This window comes from Mesocricetus auratus, unplaced genomic scaffold (assembly GCF_017639785.1).
Source record: "Mesocricetus auratus isolate SY011 unplaced genomic scaffold, BCM_Maur_2.0 Super-Scaffold_6730, whole genome shotgun sequence".
In the NCBI taxonomy this organism is placed as follows: domain Eukaryota; kingdom Metazoa; phylum Chordata; class Mammalia; order Rodentia; family Cricetidae; genus Mesocricetus; species Mesocricetus auratus.
In genome coordinates, this window is record NW_024429184.1 from 23583039 (window position 1) to 23598864 (window position 15826).

General features: G+C 39.8%; 1 protein-coding gene across 3 annotated transcripts in view; it reads right to left on the bottom strand.

The window, feature by feature from the left end:
• The window catches only part of Rars2 (arginyl-tRNA synthetase 2, mitochondrial), an 86046-nt gene that overhangs the window by 65026 nt on the left and 5194 nt on the right, over window positions 1-15826 (bottom strand). For 2 of the 3 annotated variants that reach the window (XR_005874990.1, XM_040740402.1), the window contains exons 1-3: window positions 6969-7024; window positions 2614-2697; window positions 673-749 (exon numbers count right to left, since the gene is read on the bottom strand). Coding sequence is in view for 2 of the 3 variants with exons in the window: in XM_040740402.1 (XP_040596336.1) it covers window positions 673-749; window positions 2614-2623 (87 nt within the window). In the remaining variant the exon portion in view is untranslated. Of the gene's footprint in view, window positions 1-672; window positions 750-2613; window positions 2698-6968; window positions 7025-7765; window positions 7864-13173; window positions 13258-15634; window positions 15738-15826 lie in introns of those variants that run through there. The other variant, XM_040740410.1, reaches the window with a different exon arrangement.

Consider the following 15826-nt stretch of genomic DNA (forward strand, 5'->3'; position numbering starts at 1 on the left):
CATGTCTGACAGAGAAAACTAATCAGACAATGAAAATGAAAGTCATCTCTGGAGATTACTTGGGGAGGAAAAGAAAGCTGGGAGATAGAGAATAAAACTATCCAAATGACAAAATGAAGAAAACAGGGCATTCACATTGGGCAAACCTCAGGGAGAAGAAATGAATGACCTAATGAAAAAAATGAAATTCAGAGTAAAATTTATACAGTGGGTTTCTTGTCTGACAAGAACATAAAGGACAAAAAAAAAGCATACTCTAAAAATTGACAAGTCTTACTGAACCATAATGCTATGTAAATAACAGGAAGTGAGATGAAATATATAAACTGTCAGATCATAGAGAAAGTTCTGTCAGTGTCTTTCTTAGTCACTACCCTGTGTGAGACTGTCGCACAGGCTGGCCCCCTGAAGGCTAGGATTATCAATATATGCTGCCTGTCCAGATCCTATATGTGCTGCCTCTAAGATGATTCTCTACATCTGGGGAAATATTGCCTAAAATCCAGTAAAACAGAATTAAAAAACAAAACAAAACAAAAAACACTTGGACTTGGAACTGAAATCAATCAGTTCTTGGACCATTGCTAATTCAAAAGATAGCCTTTAAACACATTTGTAGAGCATGCTGGAAAACATGTTAAAGCATTTTCTTATGTTGTCTTACCACCTTACCTCAAAGAGATGCTGTAAAGGATTGGACTGGAGTTTTTCTTCATAGCCAAACAACTGGAAACCAGTTCCCAGCAGACCTGTCAAGGTAATGAGCAGAGAAAAAATTATACAATAAAATAATAGAACAGTCATGGTGAGAAACAGGTATAATTCTATAAAAAGATGAACTTCTCAATTATAAACCCTGAGGATTACTGTTATATATAAGGCGTATCTTATAAAATGACACATTTGAGAAAACACTCTGAATCACATATTCCAAAGTATAATGGAGTTTAAGGGAGTGTGAATTCATCTAACAAAAGGTCTAGGACCATTTTATCTTTGCACCCAGTAACTTTTTGGCAGACAATAAGAAAACAAACATTTATCGAGCAGTTACTTTGTGAGGCAGTAGATATTCAAAATTATATTGATACACTCAAAAAACACTGACAAGAGATGATTTTAAACTTTGTTTTTGAACGTGTAAGTATTGGTAAGAATATGTCATGCTATACTTGTTTTGAAATAACTGAAAAACAACAAACAGATAGATAAAACCGAAGCATCTACAATTACTCTCCCATTCGAGGGTTAAGCGTGGAATGTTTCCTATAAGCTCCTGTAGACCGTGTGGTCCCCAGCTGTGGTGCCCTTTCCCAAGCTGGTGGAATCTTTAGGAGGTAGAGCCTTGCTAAAGGAAGTTGAGGGTAGTCCTTGCAGTTTTATAGTCTGCTCTACTTCCTCTCTGTACCCTGCCCCTGACTGCACAAACAAGACCAGCAATGTCATGTCCTTGCTGCACACCGCCCGCCCCTAACATGAGTTTTAGATCCTAGAGAGCACTGAGAAAGATGATTAAGGTTCTGTTTATCTTAAAAGAAAAAGAAAGGTGATTATGATTCAGGGTATTGGGGGCAGAATGTGGAGAGATGCCCAGTGTATACTAAAAAGAAGATGGGAAAAGTAAAAACTATTCTATTTAACATTTAGTCTGATACATACTGAAAACTAATTCTATACACAGAAGCCACATGCTAACTTTCAAAAGAGATAGCTGAAAGAAAAAACTTAATTATTCTACAGTGATGGTTATAATGGAATGTTGACACACATTGAGGATACAAAAATATTTACGGCATAGTCTACACCTTTGAGGAATTAGCATCTTATGGGAGAAAGAACACACACACAAAAGAGTATTACGACAAAACAGTGAGCCGCCTTCTAGGAAATTGCTGATATGCAAAGCCTGCATCTTTCTGTCAGAGGATGTAGCAGTACAGTCAGATCTTAAAAACATTACAAGATTGTATTCAGTGTGCAATCATCCCTCACAAGTAGGGACATCCTTCACCTGTCTTGCCTTCCACATACCTAGGTTACTGGGTTATATGAACCACAATGTTTCTAAATGACCTTAGACAAGATTTACAGCATGTAACTGTTTGGGTTTCACCCTTTTCCACCGAAGAGTTCAAGAGAAAGCCAAAGTATCCTGCTTTGTTTTACCTCTGGCTGGGCTACTTGGTCATATAATAATAGTTCCATTTCTCATAGATTTAAAAATGGCAGGTTTTGGCCAAAATAGGAATACATAGCTAGACAGACTTATTTCTCTGTATATGTATGTCTACATTTAACCAATAAAGTTACTCTCTATTACTAAAGGCTTAATGTGTGTGTGAAGTGTACTAATTTAGTAGATATTGCTCTGAATACGTCCATTTATATGGTGAGAATTATATAGAATATGTATCTTTATAGGCAGATATAGCTCAGTGGTAGTTCATGTACCAGGTATACAGGAGACCCCAGGTTCAATTCCTAGCATCACAGATACATTATATTATTTTATCTGACATAGAGCTTGTCTGCATTCCACAGATGATCAAGTGATATAGTACTTAAAACAATTGAGCCATATAGTAAAATGGAAAGCATGTCAGACATACTTACCAAACTGCATGCCCCAATCTCCAATGTAATTTATTCTTGTTACTTGATGTCCTAAAGCTTCTTTTAGGTTTGCTATAAAATTTCCTAGTTGTAAATAAATATCATCTTATAAATCCTTTTGGCTTTAAAACTTGGTACGTCTTTATTATCAAGTTATAATATAGAAAACCCTTTTAACAAAACATACCAACTCAATCTTTTGTACTAAAGCATTCGTGATGTGTTTGCTTGTATGAGAAGTAAGGAATTGCTTAGTGAGATATTGTTCCAAGGATTCCCATAATTTTCATGAAGAGACTTGCCATAAGCATCATTACTGGCAATTAGAAACACGTGTTTGAATAACCACTACTCTTAGCTAATTCCAAGGAATATAGCATTTAGGGGGCTAGAGAAATGGCCCAGTGCTGCCTTCCAGAGGACCAAAGTTGGGTCCAAGTACCTATATCAGGCAATTCACTACTACCTGCAACTCCAGCTCCACAGGCACCTGCACTCACATACTCATGTACACACACACACACACACACACACACACACACACACACACACACACACACACACACACCTCAGCCTCTGTAGGCATGTACACATTTTTTGTTTTTGTTTTTTGAGATAGGGGTTCTCTGTGCAGCTTTGGAGCCTACTCTGGCACTTGCTCTGTAGACCAAGCTCGCCTCGAACTCAGAGCTCCACCTGCCACTGCCTCCCAAGTGCTAGGATTAAAGGCGTGTGCCACTAACACCCAGCCTGGCAGTGTACTCTTATGTGTATATTACACCCTAAAGAAAAATACATAATTTGGTTGTGTCTTAATGAGCCATGCACTGTTCTATTTTCCTAACTAGCTCACATAAGCTCCTGTCAAGCACTGAAGCGCAACCTCCACAAGCCTGTTTCCCAAGAGCACACTCTGCTCCACAGCCCTTCCTTTCATGTTCTGCCAGCGCAAGTCCGATGCTCAGCACCTGCTTTACTCACCCTTCCAACTGCCTCATATGGAAACCTGAATTATCTACTTCCCCATTTCCCAGTGTCTAGTAGTTGGAGGTTCCAGAAATTTTCTAGGTTTTGACAGTTTGCATGAGATCTGGCAAAGGAGTTACTTCTGGTTTGTTCCCCCATTTCCCACAACAAGCAGTCACAAAACTTTGGGCCATTTGTTTTCTCCTCCCTCTCTTTGGTGACACCTGTTAATACAGATTCTATACCATGTCACAACTTCCAAAACAAACTGAAAGACAGGCTAGTGTGCGACCTCTTTGCCTACAGTGGACTGCAGAAGACATGACATAAATAGTGGCAGGTTGTAGATTATGGCAGTGGTACTACAGCAATGGTGGAGGAGGCAGAGCCTCCCTTGGATCTGGGAGTCCCAAACGCCACGGGAATCTTTTGGGACTTGTTCATGTCAGCTTAATTAAAAATGCCTCTAGTTCTTCCAGTAACTCTGCAAACCATTCTATATTCTATAAGAAATCATTTCCTGATTTAAATGTAGTGACTTTCTGGCAAACAGCTGTAATCCTAGCACATGGGAGTCTGAGGCAAGAGGACTGCTAAAGTTCAAGTGTAGTCTGGGCTATAACAGAGGACCGCTAAAAGTTCAAGTGTAGTCTGGGCTATAACAGAGGACCGCTAAAAGTCCAAGTGTAGTCTGGGCTATAACAGAGGACCGCTAAAAGTTCAAGTGTAGTCTGGGCTATAACAGAGGACCGCTAAAAGTTCAAGTGTAGTACGGGATATAACAGAGGACCCCTAAAAGTTCAAGTGTAGTATGGGATATAACAGAGGACTGCTAAAAGTTCAAGTGTAGTCTGGGCTATAATACTAGTTCTAGGTCAACTTGGGCTACAAATAAGATCCTGTAACAAGTCAGTAAGATTTTCAAAAAGCCTAACTTGAATTATAGCATATTCCTTCTTTGCAAGCATTTCTATTTCCACACTTTCCAAATCTATATAGTCCCAGCAGGAACAGTTACTTTTTTCAGCTGTTACTAACATTGTGTATCTGTTTTTCTTAGTACACTGTCAGCTCACAAGTACACCTGAACATATGTGGATGGCTCGGAATTGGACTACTTCAGGTCCCAGCCACAAATACTTTATCCGGGTGATCTTGGGAAAGTTACTTCTATGTCTGAATTTCTTCCTCATAAATCTTAGTTAAGCCAGGCGTTGGTGGCGCATGCATTTAATCCCAGCACTCAGGAGGCAGAGCAGGTGGATCTCTGTGAGTTTGAGACCAGCCTGGTCTATAAAAGCTAGTTCTAGGACAGCCTGTCTCAGAAAAAACCAAACCAAACAAACAAAAAAATCTTAGTTAATAGCAGGGCTGTTGTGACACTGAATGGAAAAATAAACACTATATTAGTAAATTGTCCCATGCTATTCAAACTCACTGAGCTGTCTCCATCCCCACTTCAGACCCAAGCATGTTGGCCTTTTGATTGAGAATGGGTTGGTCCGCCTAACTCTGTAACATGGAGGAAAGAGTGGCAAAGATCCTTGCAAAGATCAGGAAGATAAATCATTTCCAGCAGAGAGTTATCCTGTGACACAAAGGCACTTAGAATCGGGAGGAGAAGCTGGAGGTTCAGCTATAGGAAACTCAGCTGACTGCTTCAATCTCCCACACTGGTTCAGCTGAAGTCGGCTTCGATGTGACCTCTGGCTGGCGCTGTTTGCTGCTACACTTGGAACTCTCACTTGAGGAGACTCTCTCAGGTGGGAACTCTACTAGTCAGCTGTCTCAAAAGGGTTTCCTGGTTGGTTTCTGCTGAATGCGTTTAGCACCTGATTTGACCATATTTTGATTTTATGCTTTCTCTCTCCATCTCTGTACTCACTTTGTCTTTTCTCTGCCTTACTGCTTATTCTTTTACTTGCTATATACTTAATAAACAAACACACTCATTCAAAACCAAAACTATGGCTATTGAATATTTTCTGGACTCTGGACTGCACAGACCAATGAGATAACACATATAAACACTTAGTTCACTAAATTTCAATAAATATTCTCTCTTCCTCATCAAAATCACTTTCTGGATAGAGTGATTACTTTATTATGTCCTACTTATCCATTTCTCTTACATTTTTGACTCAACTCAATGTAGACTTCATTATATGATGTATTTATTTCTTAGACACTTTTGGTTAAGCCCTGTCATTTCTTCCTATGAAATACTGCTCAAGGGGCTGGAGAGATGGCTCAGAGGTTAAGAGCGCTGGCTGCTCCTCCAGAGGTTCTGAGTTCAATTCCCAGCAACCAAATGGTGGCTCACAACCATCCGTAATGAGATCTGGTGCCCTCTTCTGGTTACAAACATACATGCAGGCAAAAAAAGCTACATAATAAATAAATCTTAAAAAAAAAAAAGAAATACTGCTCAAGGACTTTGTTTTTGTTTTTTGTTTTTTGTTTTTTTTTTGGTTTTTTGAGACAGGGTTTTTCTGTATTGTTTTGGAGGCTCTCCTGGAACCTGCTCTGTAGACCAGGTTGGCCTCGAACTCACAGAGATCCACCTGCCTCTGCCTCCCAAGTGCTGGGATTAAAGGGTTCAAGGACTTTGTAACAATCAAAGCTTTCTTTCTTATTTCAATAATAATTTGTCACTCGTACTAATTTGTCCAATTTTTAAGTTGAGTTTGGAATTGAAGAACTGCCAACTATTTTAAATAAATGCAGGGCAGAACTTGAAATGGCTCAGTGGTTAAGAATATTTGCTATGCTGGCTGCTCTTGAGAGCACTAGAGTTCAGTTCTCCACACCCATGTTGGGTAGTTATGACCTATAACTCCTACTCCAGGGGATCTGATACCAGTGTCTGGACCCTGTAGGCAGCTTACACACACACACACACACACACACACACTTAAAAAAACTTATTATACACTGAAGCTTTACAACTATGAAAAGTTTTAGTATTCCTAAAGTAAATAATTCCTATTAGAAATTTTAGTTTCCAGGTTTGAAAATTATAGTTAACTACTGAGAACAAATGTATCTAAAACAAAGAAATATAGGAACAAAAAAATCTGAAAGATTTCTGTCAATAATTTGACTATTTTTTATTTGCCTCTTTCAGTTTTCTGTATGCATAACAGTTAAAATTAAAACATACATACTAATGAAAACTGATTTCAGAGTCTTTACCTTTTGAAATAAATTTTGTTTTTAAACCTGTACAATTATTCAATAACATTTACTTAGCATTATGCTCATGTAAATGTACATTTTGGGGAGCTTTCTTTTCTTTCCTTTTCATTTAAACTCTGAGCCATTACACTGCATTATCATATACATGCCCTTAGATATATTTAGTATTTTCTGTTAAAGGGAATACTTACCTATGATGGTGGAGCGCAAATGTCCAACATGAAATTTTTTTGCAACATTAGGTGAACTGCAAGAAGTGCAAGAATATTTTATTCCAATAATAAAATTTTTGAACATGGGCTAGATAATGACTTTCTCAGTTGACATAATTAGGGAGCAGGGTTTTGACAAGTCAGGAAAAATGTAAATTAGACATCAAAGTAACTGCAAGGATAAGTTAGAATTTGGACTCACTTATCATTGACCAATAATGATTGATCCTGTGATCCATAAGCTAGTGTGATACTCAGAAATGGCACACTTATGAAACAAATTATTTTAAGAGCAGGAAGATGCCGGGCGTTGGTGGCACACGCCTTTAATCCCAGCACTTGAGAGGCAGAGGCAGGCGGATCTCTGTGAGTTCGAGGCCAGCCTGGTCTACAGAGCGAGTACCAGGACAGCCTCCAAAGCCACAGAGAAACCCTGTCTCGAAAAAACCAAAAAAAAAAAAAAAGAGCAGGAAGATAAAAGTTCAGGGGAGATGGCCCAGCAGGAAACGGTGTTTACTGACAGAACTGACAATCTGACAAAATGTTCCTTGAAATCATTAATCTGACATTTTCCTGAACCATGCTCCTACTAAGAAGGGAATCCGATGAAACAGAAAAGACAAACTCAAATCCTTTAGTAACCAAAGTAGCTACGATGAGATTACAATTGGATACCTTACTTCCATTGTGTAATATAATGAAAATCCAGTCACTGGTGTGGTCCTCTCTGTCTTGGCAGCTGGATTAATCAGCACATAAGAGGAATAGTCACTCACCTGAATTCTACCACAATCCTCTTCTGGGGAAGACCCGAGAAAAGCTCACTTTTTAACCCATATTTTGAGCCGTCTTCAGTTACTTGCTGAAGCACTGCCTAAAAACAGAAGGGGTGGGGGCTTGGTGATATCAAAAAAAAAAAAGTCAATGTTCTTAACTACTGCATTTTACAGCATTGTCAGCAATAACACCTCTAGAATCAACATCACTTGTTGCCAATTCCTCTGAGAGCACTTAAAACATGAGATAATAATAATGTAAATATTCAATATTACAGTAACAATTGATGATGCTTAGAGATCAGGAAGTTTGTGATGTGAGGTTACATTAACTGCCAAAAGTTCCACGAAAATAGTAATACCACAGCCAGAACAGTATCTGGTCAGTTATTGAGTGCAGACTACGTTACAAAGAGTGGGACAAGGATTTTATGCATATTAACTCAATTCATCTTCACAACAGCTTCAGAGACATGCTCACAAACAAGTAAGGAAAAGCATGGAGGTTAATTTTCCTAAGGTCAAAATAGCTCAGTTGCTAACAGTGCTTTCTTTTCCTGGACAAATCTTATTTTTTCAGTATTTTTTTAAAATTTAATTTAAATTAAAAACAATCTTATTTTACATATCGATCCCAGTTCCCTCTCCCTCCTGTCCTCCCATGCCCCCCACCAATCCTCCATGCCAACCCCCATCCACTCTCCAAGGAGGGTGAGGCCTGTCACATCATTTGGGGCAGGACCTAGACCCTCCCCCATGTGTCTAGGCTGAGATAGTAACCCTCCATAGGAAATGGCTTCCCAAAGTCCATTCCTGCACTAGGGATAAATACTGGTTCCACTGCCAGAGGTCCCATAGACTGCCCTGGTCTCCCAACGTTCAGGGGGCCTGGTTTGGACCTATGCTGGTTCCCAGCTCTCAGACTGGGGTCTATGCACTCCCACTAGCTCAGCTCAGCTGTTTCTGTGGTTTCCCCAGCATGGTCTTGACCCCTTTGCTCATCACTCCTCCCTCTCTACAACTGGATTCCAGGAGTGCAGCTCAGTGCTTAGCTGTGAATCTCTGCTTCTGCTTTCATCAGCTACTGGGTGAAGGCTCTAGGATGGCATTTAAGGTAGTCATCAACCTCATTACAGAGGAAGGACATTTAAGGCAGCCTCTTATAGTTAGGGTAGTTATGTTTTCTAGATATATAGAGATATATTTCAATTAGATAGACATTGTCGAAAACTCTCAAAGATCCACAGAATATGGAATTTAAAACGATTTAGGGTTTTTCTTGACAGTGAGACACAACTGCTCCTGGCAACACCAACTGTGTCAAAGGGGAATATAGACATCAAAGAAACTCATTATGGAGTTTGCTTCCAATATGGCAAGACTAGTCATTTGGGCAAGAAACTGCTCTTGTCTGAACTGTTAGACTGTTGATGTATGAACTGGACATGCAGGACTCATAGGAAAGAGACTATTAAAGCTAGATGGACATTGCTACAGGGTTCCTGCTTCATGGAAGAATCTGCCAGAAGTCCTACAGGACACAGAGAAAAGTGACTGACAAACTGCCAGTAAGGGTGGACAGTTTAAAGTTTCCTGCTTTACTGAGGAGTCTGCCAGACACACTATGGCCTATGGGCTGAAGATGGAACATTACGGAAGAACTTCAGGTGACTGAAGAGGCAGCAAGTTGTCGCTGTCATTTCTAGAGTTTATATTTTATCCTTCTGTGGTCTTTGATGGAGTTGAAGACAGATAATCATGGTTATAGTTTTCCTTAGTTATGACAAAAGATAAGTTACATATAAGACTTTAAACTCACAAAGATAGGATAGATAAAATATTTTTTTAAAATCTTGCTAAATGTTATTGGATTAAATACTGTAATTTTAATTCTTGCTTAATAACTGTTTTGTTACATATAATTTGACTATGTTAAAGTTAAGACCTTTCTTTTTATTTAGACAGAAAAGAGGAGATGATGGGGAAGTCTTCTGTGCATGTTTCTCTTACTGGTTGATGAATAAAACACTGTTGGCCAATAGAGAAGCAAGACAGGTGGGACTAGGAGGCAAGGAGGACTCTGGGAAGTGTAGTAAGAGAGAAGTTGCCATATGATCCCAGGAGGAGAGGACACATGAGTCTGGTGTTCTCGGTAAGATAAGACCAAGTAGAAATATTAGTAGTTATAGATTAATATTTAAGACAGAGTTAGCTAATAAGAAATCCTAGTCACCGACAAACAGATTTATAATTAATAAAGTGTCTTGTGTGTTATTTGGGGGCTGAAGTGGTGAAGGGACCCAGGTAGATGGCGAAAAAGAGGACATAACAATTTAAGGTAGTCATCAATCTCATTACCGAGGAAGGGCATTCAAGTTAACCTCAACACTGTTGCTTAGATTCTTTGCTGGGGTCATCCTTGTAGATCCCTGGACATTTCCCTAGTGCCAGATATCTCTTTAAACCTATAATGGCTCCCTCTATTCAGGTATCTCTTTTTTTACACTCTTTCTCTATTTTTCGCTAGGACAAATCTTTGTGTTCCAACCCTAGCATAGCATAAATTTGGTGTGGTGGTATATGCCTATAAACTAGGCACTCAGGAGGTGGAAATAAGAAGATCAGATGTTCAATTTCATCACTGGCTACTTCTCCAGTTCAAGTCCAGCCTGAGATACAGGAGATATGAAGTCAAATAGCAGAAATTCTCCCAGTCAAGCGAGTGTATTAATTAGTTACTGCATGCATGTTGTTGCTGCTTCTGTACTAACTAAAGACCCCAAGGAGAGCTAGTGAACAAATAACGTAATTAAATGCCTGTTGGCTGTACAGGTAGAAGATAAAAACTGACAGAAACTTCTATAGTGTACTCTAGGTCAATTTCTACTTATTAACACAGAACTACAGTGTAGTTCACAAAATTCATAAATTATTTTTGTGCAGGTTACAATGCACTCAATTTGTTTTTAAAAGATTCTCTTATTTATGTGTATTTTTAATTTTTTTATTTGTATGGGGGTTTGAAGCATATACAAGAACCACATGGTGCCTGCAAAGGTTAGAAGAGGAGGGAGGACCCCTGGGAACGACCACCACTGATGGCCATGAGTCACAGTGTGGGTGCTAGGAAGTGAACCTGGGTTCTTTGCAAGAACAACAAGGCTTTTACTCTAAAGTTGGATATGCATTGCCAACCTCATCTAGGACTTTAAAAATGCAGTATAGGGTTAGAGTTTTATTATCAAGAATTAGTTAATATAGTCAAGGAATGAGCTAAGGCAGACGGTGCATGATTGTAACCCCAGCAATTCAGAAGGAAGAATTCAATTCAGAAAAGGAAGAAAGATCCCGGGTTACTGGATAGCCTAGGCTACACAGTGAGACCTGACTCACTGCTTAGCCTCTTTAAGCCCGAGTCTCACTAATGCTGCCTGCATTCTCGGTGGTGTGTGGCCATCCAGCGCAGCATGTTCAACCTACCAGGGTTTACATCTTTAAAGGACTCGAAGTTTCCCTTTGCTAGCAGCTATCCATTACAAATGTAGATTTTAACTACAAAATGTAAAGGCGGTACTATTGTTCTATCATACTCTAATAGATAAAGTCATAAAGTCTAATATATTTACCAATGTGCATGTTTAAATGTAAGCTAAACTCATACAAATACTGCTGCATACAGGGTTTTAACCAGAAATGAAGTCTTCTACATTCCCAGTTTTGACGGTTGGGGAAAGCAACAGATGCTCTGATTGGGTGGCACTTTTGGCTGGTCTGTCATCATTCTTCTCTGTGGATGACTATGGCCTTTCTTTTTTTTAGCTCTACTGGTGACTGTTTCCTTATGCCTGTCAGCAGAGTCATAAGGGATTTACTACTTGCCAACTCTTCAGTATTAAAATCATTCATGATTTCTATGGTTAGCTAAAACCTAAACATGGCTTGGAAGTATTCACTACCTACGTACAAAACTTATTTAGTGAAATCACAAAACAGCTCCTCCTCCTCCTCTTGGGAAAGCATGCGAAGTAGGATTTGCAAATAAAAAACGTGATTTTATTCACCACGGATTTTCAGATATACCAAAGAAAATAAGGTTTTTGTCTGTATTTTTAGGAAACACAAAAGTTGATGTAAACCATCTTTTCTCCCTCTTAAATGAATTAAGTATCACTAAGGGTTACAGTATGGATTATCCTACAAATGGTTTCAAGCTTCTGACAAGTGTAACTATGGTAAGAAAGTAAGAGTTCCGTGTGCTGTTACAGATAGGCCACCTCACTAGGCCATGGAATATTTGTAGTAACTAATCCATCTGGACATCTCTAAGCTATTTTACTACAGTTTCTTAATTGAAAAAAAAAGTATACAATTCAGGGCCACAGAAATTTTAAGTTATTATATAAACATATATTTTCCCTGTAGGTGTAAACATTCTTTCTTTCACTAAAGTAGCATTAAAGGTGATTTAATTCTACTTCTTTCCCCCAGTAGAAGGAAAAACCAAAGGAGGAAAACACTGCTATTGAGGGTTCGAGGTATGAAAGGCACATTTGGCGAGATCCATTTCCACTTCCAAATGACTGGGAAAATACTACAAAGGGTAAACAAGTAACTCAGTGGCTTCTAAATTGCCACGTGATGACATCAAGAGAACGCTGACCTTGAGGCTGGCTTTGGCATGGGGTCCGGGAGATGAGGACACCAACAGGTTGTAGGCACTATTTTAACAAGCTCAAAATAAAGTCCTGTCTGCCGGTAGACTTTGGTTAGTTGGTTTACTTCAGAATGAAGATGGCTAAAGAAAATAAAATCCCTACGATCTAAAAAAAGCACTAACGGTTGAGAAGAATCCCAGGACTAGTGAGGAAATGCCTGACACTAAACAATCCATAGGCAGATTTGTATTCAGAGAACTTCTGACCTTGTAATTATTTTCAATTCAAGACTGCCATATTTACTAAGCCTCAGCACCCCAATTGTAGGCTACATTTCTTTTTAAAAGATAGGCCAAAGCATGCATTCTAAATGAAAAGTTTGGTCAAGATGAGTTTGACTTAGGGGTTCCATACAGTCACTTATCTAGGGTCACCTGTACTCTGACGTGCAAGGTAATTTCTGCAAGGAAGAGATTCAGTGCTGTGACAGCCCGTAGTGAAAAGATCAGTAAACGACTATCAAGGGCTAGGGAAGTAATTCAGTGGTAGAGCCCTTGCTTAAGCATATTGAAAGGCCTGGATTTGAACACTGCAAGTATCAAAATAAGAAAAAGATTAATTAATACCGCACTCCAGACTGAGGAATCAATCATGGGCACAAATTTGGAGGTAGCAGGTCAAGTTCAAGAGCTGGGAGATGAGTGTGGCTAGCCCAGCAGGAAAGCACAAAGACCAGACATAACCCACTGTTACCTTTGTCAACACTTCTCTGTTTATTTTGAAGTTCAGGGTCCCCGGGCCAGCACTGATGGCAGTCACCACTGTATCACATTTAAGCTGAAAAATAACAAATCACGTAAAGCAAGCTATATTATAGAATAGACCTAATGAGACAGACAGTTCTGACATCATGAAACTGGCTTACAAGACAGCAGGTGAATCAGTTCTCAGGCTTTTTAGCTGGACCAGGGTCTTAGCCAGTGTCTTCTGTTCTAAATCCTATTTACACAAACACAATTTCTTTCCTTTTTTCTCACTAGAGTGCTATCCAGTCTCTCATTTTTCTCCTTCCTTCACTTCAAATTTCCTCATCTATCATACAGTGAGCACTTTATCTTATTCATCTTTCATGATAGCTACAAATAGGTCACTGAGTCAGGACTACTGCTAAAGCCCTTGCACAAACACAGATTGGCCTCTTAAAGTATCTATTTTCTCTTCAGGTATCCATTCAAACCCTCTGATAGATTTATGAAACTAAAGATGCCTGCTGTCGAAGGGTGGTGTTGGTGTTCACCTTTAATCCCAGCACTTGGGAGGCAGAGACAGGCGGATCTCTGTGAGTTTGAGGCCAGCCTGGTCTACTGAACAAGTTCCAGGACAGTCTCAAGAAACTCTGTCTGGAAATAAACAAACAAACAAACAAACAGACTGCAGTCACTGCAAAGCAACCAGTCTTTATTTCTGAGAACTTAAAAGACATGGAGAGGTTAAATATTTTAATTAGGTTAATTCTACTCCTGGCGTCAGAATTTTACATCAGGTATGTACTTACTAATAAAAAAAAATAGAGGTGATCTTGTTATCAAATAACTACTACTCTGTTACCAAAGCTCCTTTAGCAGTCATTTTTTAGTTAGACATTTTTTCCAGTAATAATTTTCACTGTTTCAATTTTTTCAGTTCCTTGAGATCATCTTTGAGCAACATATAACCCTATTAATAAAAATTTAAAAACATATAAACAACTAACATACTTTGTGTGAGGGTTTGAAGCTAACAATAATCTTTCCAATTCCTCTGTTTTACTAGACCGTTAAGAAAGAGCTTAGAAATACAAAGAGTTTATTAAATCATCTAACTACGACTTCTTTGTGATCATTCCATATACATTATTTCTGCTCATATTTTAATGCTCTTCTCAGAAGCTCATTTCAAAAAATTGCAACCTACTGCTCTAATACAACAGTTTGTTTCCTGGATTCAAATGTTTACCCAGGGGCCGGGGAGACTGTCAGATGTTAGAGCACTCACTGGCTGCCCTGGAAGGAGCCCCGGGAGACTGTCAGATGTTAGAGCACTCTCTGGCTGCCCTGGAAGGAGCCCCAGGAGACTGTCAGATGTTAGAGCACTCTCTGGCTGCTCTGGAAGGAGCCCCGGGAGACTGTCAGATGTTAGAGCACTCTCTGGCTGCCCTTTCAGAGGACCTGGGCTCTGTTCCTTCCCTAGCATTCATCTTAACTCCACTTGCAGGGGAATAAATAAATCTGTCTTTAAAGTTTATACAGTTTCGCTGTGCGTTGGTGGCACACGCCTTTAATCCCAGCACTCGGGAGGCAGAGGCAGGCGGATCTCTGTGAGTTCAAGGCCAGCCTGGTCTACCGAGTGCGTTCCAGGACAGCCTCCAAAGCCACATAGAAACTCTGTCTCCGAACAAAAATTTTTTATACAGTTTTGCTTCTTTTCTCTTTGCTCTGAGAAGGCAGCTCTGTCTGTCTCTCCCTTTCTTTTCAGTCTATCTCTTTCTGTCTCCCCTTCTCTTGTGCCCTTACCTTCCCCCCAATAAACCTTCCACATAAAAAAAGTTTATACAGTTTCACCTATAACTTAACACTTCAGTCCTGTGGCCAATAAAAAAAACAAAAGACCAACTAAACAATGTTAGCTCAGGATATGTGCTAATCAGTTTTCATTATCAACCTGACATAACCCAGTCACCTGGGAGAAAGGACCCTCACTGAAGAATCCTCAATCAGATTGCCCTGGTTGTCCCATGGCGTTTGTGACAAATTCGCTTGATTGACGGCTGCTGTGGGAGGGCCCAGCCCACTGCAGACAGTGCCCTTCCTGGGTAAATGGGCCTGATAGGCAAGCCAAGCAAGAGAGAAAACCCCACAAGCAGGGCAGCACGTGTTCAAGGTTTGAGCCTCAGTTCATAAGGCCCGAGCTTGACATCCCTCCTGACTGACTGTTGCCCAGGCAAATAAACCCTTTCCTCCCCAAGTCACTTTTGGTGATGTTTACCACAGCAACAGAAAGTAAAGTACAAAAGGAATTCTTCACGGCTCATCTGAAGAATCAGCAAAACCTCACAGCACACAGCTGAAGGGAACGGCGACGTTCTCTAAGTCGCCTTGAACAAAGAAGCACTATTGAGTCCATGAAGCTGAGCTCTGCTCTCCTTTAACGCTACTGTAAGGCCGAGATAAAATACCTTCTCTGCCAGTCTCCTGGCTTGATCTTGAGTATCTAGCTGTGACTTGTGATTGCTGTCTTCTAGCAGGGAATCCACCGAAAGCTGGAAATCTGCCACTTCTCTAAAGGTGAACATTGAGACGGAAAAGTTGTCATAAAAAACGTTACGTGTCTAACAAAGACTAATCACCATGGATTATGAGCATCAAAC